Source organism: Fonticula alba (assembly GCF_000388065.1).
Source record: "Fonticula alba strain ATCC 38817 unplaced genomic scaffold supercont2.3, whole genome shotgun sequence".
NCBI classification, from domain to species: Eukaryota; order Rotosphaerida; family Fonticulaceae; genus Fonticula; species Fonticula alba.
Genome location: NW_009242973.1, coordinates 358,051 through 360,946, shown reverse-complemented (window position 1 = coordinate 360,946; position 2,896 = coordinate 358,051). Strand labels below are relative to the sequence as shown.

The 2,896-nt window shown below is 76.3% G+C and overlaps 1 protein-coding gene across 1 annotated transcript in view; it reads right to left on the bottom strand.

Moving 5' to 3' along the window:
• Positions 1 to 2,854, bottom strand: part of H696_01891 (hypothetical protein) — a gene marked incomplete at both ends in the record, with an annotated part of 4,990 nt that extends 2,136 nt beyond the window's left edge. Inside the window, one exon of the mRNA XM_009495793.1 lies at positions 106 to 2,854. Coding sequence (XP_009494068.1) covers positions 106 to 2,854 — 2,749 coding nt within the window. The remainder of the gene's footprint in view (positions 1 to 105) is intronic.
• Positions 2,855 to 2,896: the final 42 nt, after the last annotated feature.

Here is a 2,896-nt window from a genome sequence, read left to right as displayed (position 1 = left end):
GGGGCACGGTCAGTGAACAGGGAGAGCCGCGGCGGCGGGCGCGAGCGGCGCCCGGCATGGGCGGAAGGGCGCCCGGGCGGTGGCGACCGGCGCACGGTGACGCACCGGAAGTGGGCGAGGCCTCGCCAATGTCCGGGAAGGGGGGACTGGAGGATAGCAGCAGCGGCGAGGGGAAGGACGGCGCCGAGGCCGAGTACGACGTGTCCACCCGCGGCCCGGGGCCCGGGGTGGCGGCATCGGGTCCAGCCCCGGCCCCGGCCCCGGCCCCGGGCCCGGCGGCCAGTTGGCAGATGGGAATCGAGCAGGACCCCTCGGGACCGCAGCCGGCAGGGCCGCCGGCATTCGGCTCGAACTGCGAGCCATGCCAAGCGGCGTCCTCATGCGGCGCCGTGCCGGGGGCTTGCTGCCTAAAGGCAAATGGCCGCGAGGCAGCCAGCCCGAAGTCCGGAGGTTGGGAATTGCCCTCGGCCGGGGGGAAGTACTGTTGCTGAGCCTGCTGCATGGCGAGGTGGCGGTGCTGCTGCTGCTGCTGCTGCTGCTGCTGCTGCTGCTGGTGGTGGTGATGGACGGCTTGCTGTTGTTGTTGTTGTTGCTGCTGCTGCTGCTGCTGCTGCTGCTGCTGCTGCTGCTGCTGGAAGTGGAAGTGCTGCTGGGCCTGGGGGAAGCCCGGGGCCCCGGGCGGCGGAAGCCGTACCAGCGTCGGGCCCGAGTAGGACAGCGCACCGCGGAGGTGCGTGGCCGCACGGGCGCTGGCCCCCGGGGCCGGGGTGTCCTCCTCTTCGTCCGAGACAAAGGCCAGCGGGCCGTGCGTCAGGCCGCCGGCCCCGCCGGACAGCGAGCGAACATGGTGCTCCGGGCCAGCGCCCTCATAGGCCCCGGCCAGCAGCGGCACCGGCGAGGGGGTCGACGTGGCGGACCCGCCGGTGGACAGGCGATGCGGGTGCGCGAGCGGGTGCGCATGGCCATGCATATGCGGCGCATGCCCGTGGAAGGGGTGTGCATGGCTGGCGGGGAGCGCCGACGCCTCGGGATTGGCGTTGGCCTGGTAGAGCAGCGAAAAGGACAGGGCCGAGAGGGGCCGCGCGCCGGGGCCCATGGCCGGGGAGAGGGCGACCGCCGGGCCGCCGGCCATGGCGCCGGCAGCGATGGCATTCACATTGCCGCTGCTGCTGCTGGCGCTGGCCAGCGGCGAGGAGGTGGACGGGGACAAGGACAAGGACGAGAGGGAGGCCACGGCCGAGGGGGAGGAGGAGGAGCCCGGCAGCGAAAGCGAGCTGCCGAAGGGGCTGCTCCCGGCGAGGGCCGGGTCGGCGTCGGCCGGGGCTTGGATTTCCGTGGGCTTGCCTCGCCAGGAGAGCAGCCCGGGAGCCGGGGCCGGGGCCGAGGCCACCGGCGGCGCGGCCGCCACCACGGCCGGAGCCGCGTGGAAGAGCCCGCCACCGGTGAACGGCGACCGGACCCCGGCGAAGAGGGACACCGTGGGCCCGGGCCCGGGCCCGGGCGAGGGGGGCCCCCCGCGGTGTGCCACCTCGGCCTGGCCGTCGGACTCCGGCGACAGGGCAAGCATCGTCACCGAGGAGGAGGCCAGAAGCTGGTGCTCGGCCGGTCCGGTGGGCGTGCTGGCACCGGAGAGGATGGGCCCGGTGGCCGGCGGGGGGGACAGCGCCGGGCCGACGGCCCCGGCCGGCGACGCAGAGTAACTCAAGGACAAGGGCCCGGGGAATTCCGGCGCCAGGCCCGACGCCATCAAGGACGAGAAGGGGCCTGCCAGGCCGCCGGGGCCACCGGCCGCGATGCCCGACCGCCGGGCCTCGCCGGGGGCCTCCTCCTCCGACAGGGGCAGGGCGCTGGCTAGCATGGACAGGTCGAGGGCCGCATGGCCGGCCACCGGGTGGTACGAGCCCAGCGCCTCGCCCGAGGGGTGGTGCTCGTCGAAGTGGAAGTGCGGGTGATGCGCCGGGTGGTAGTATGCGGCCGATGTGGCGGCGGCGGCGGCGGCGGCGGCGGCGGCCGAGCACGATGAGGCCGATCGGGCCGCCACGGCAGCCGGGCCCCCGGCAAAGAGGCCAGCCCCCTCGGAGAAGGGGCTGCCGCCGACCTCCGGCGAGATGGAGATCGGGCTGCCGGCGGCCGGCGAGGAGTTCCGGAGGCCGGTGGCCAGCCGGGGCCCGGGCAGCGGGGACGCCCCGCCGGCCGCCGCCGGGGAGGATGCCAACGACCCTCCCGGCGATCCGGGCGACGAGCTGGCCGACGTCAGGGCCGAGGAGGAGGAGGACCCGCCGGCATCGTCGCTCGGGGGGGAGGGCCGGCTGGCGGCGCGAGCGGCGGCCGCGGCGGTGGCCATGGCCGCGGCGGCCGCCATGCTGGCCATGGCGTCCGGGCTGATGGCATGCCGCCGGCCGCGGCTCAGGTGGTTGGCCACGGCCGGCCGGCTGTAGGATTCCGTGATGATGGGCATGCGCCGGGCCAGGCGGGTGTTTCGGGCCCGCGAGCCGGCAAACGGCCCGCCCGGCTGCGACGGGCCCATCAGAGCGGACGCCTTGCCGGTGGCGTGCGAGGCCAGGCTGGACAGGGCCCGGCGCCCGGGCCCGGTGGCCAGCGACCCGACGCCGGTGCCGGGTGCCCCGGCGCGCGGGGCCCAAAGGTGGGGGCCCGATGCCGGTGCCGGGAGTGTTGCGCCGCGCGAGTGTGGCTGGCCGGTGCCCAGGTCGGCCCCGGTGCCGGCGTCGAGCAAATCCTCGCTGCTGGAGTCGGTCGAGGCGCCGGAGTCATCGGACAGGCAGTCCCCGGCGTCGGGGGCCCGGCCCGGGCGTCGGGCGCCCTCGCGTCGCACGGGCGACCGATACGGCTCCATGGTGCTGGGTCAGGGTGCTGCCGTGAGCCGGGGGGGGGGGGG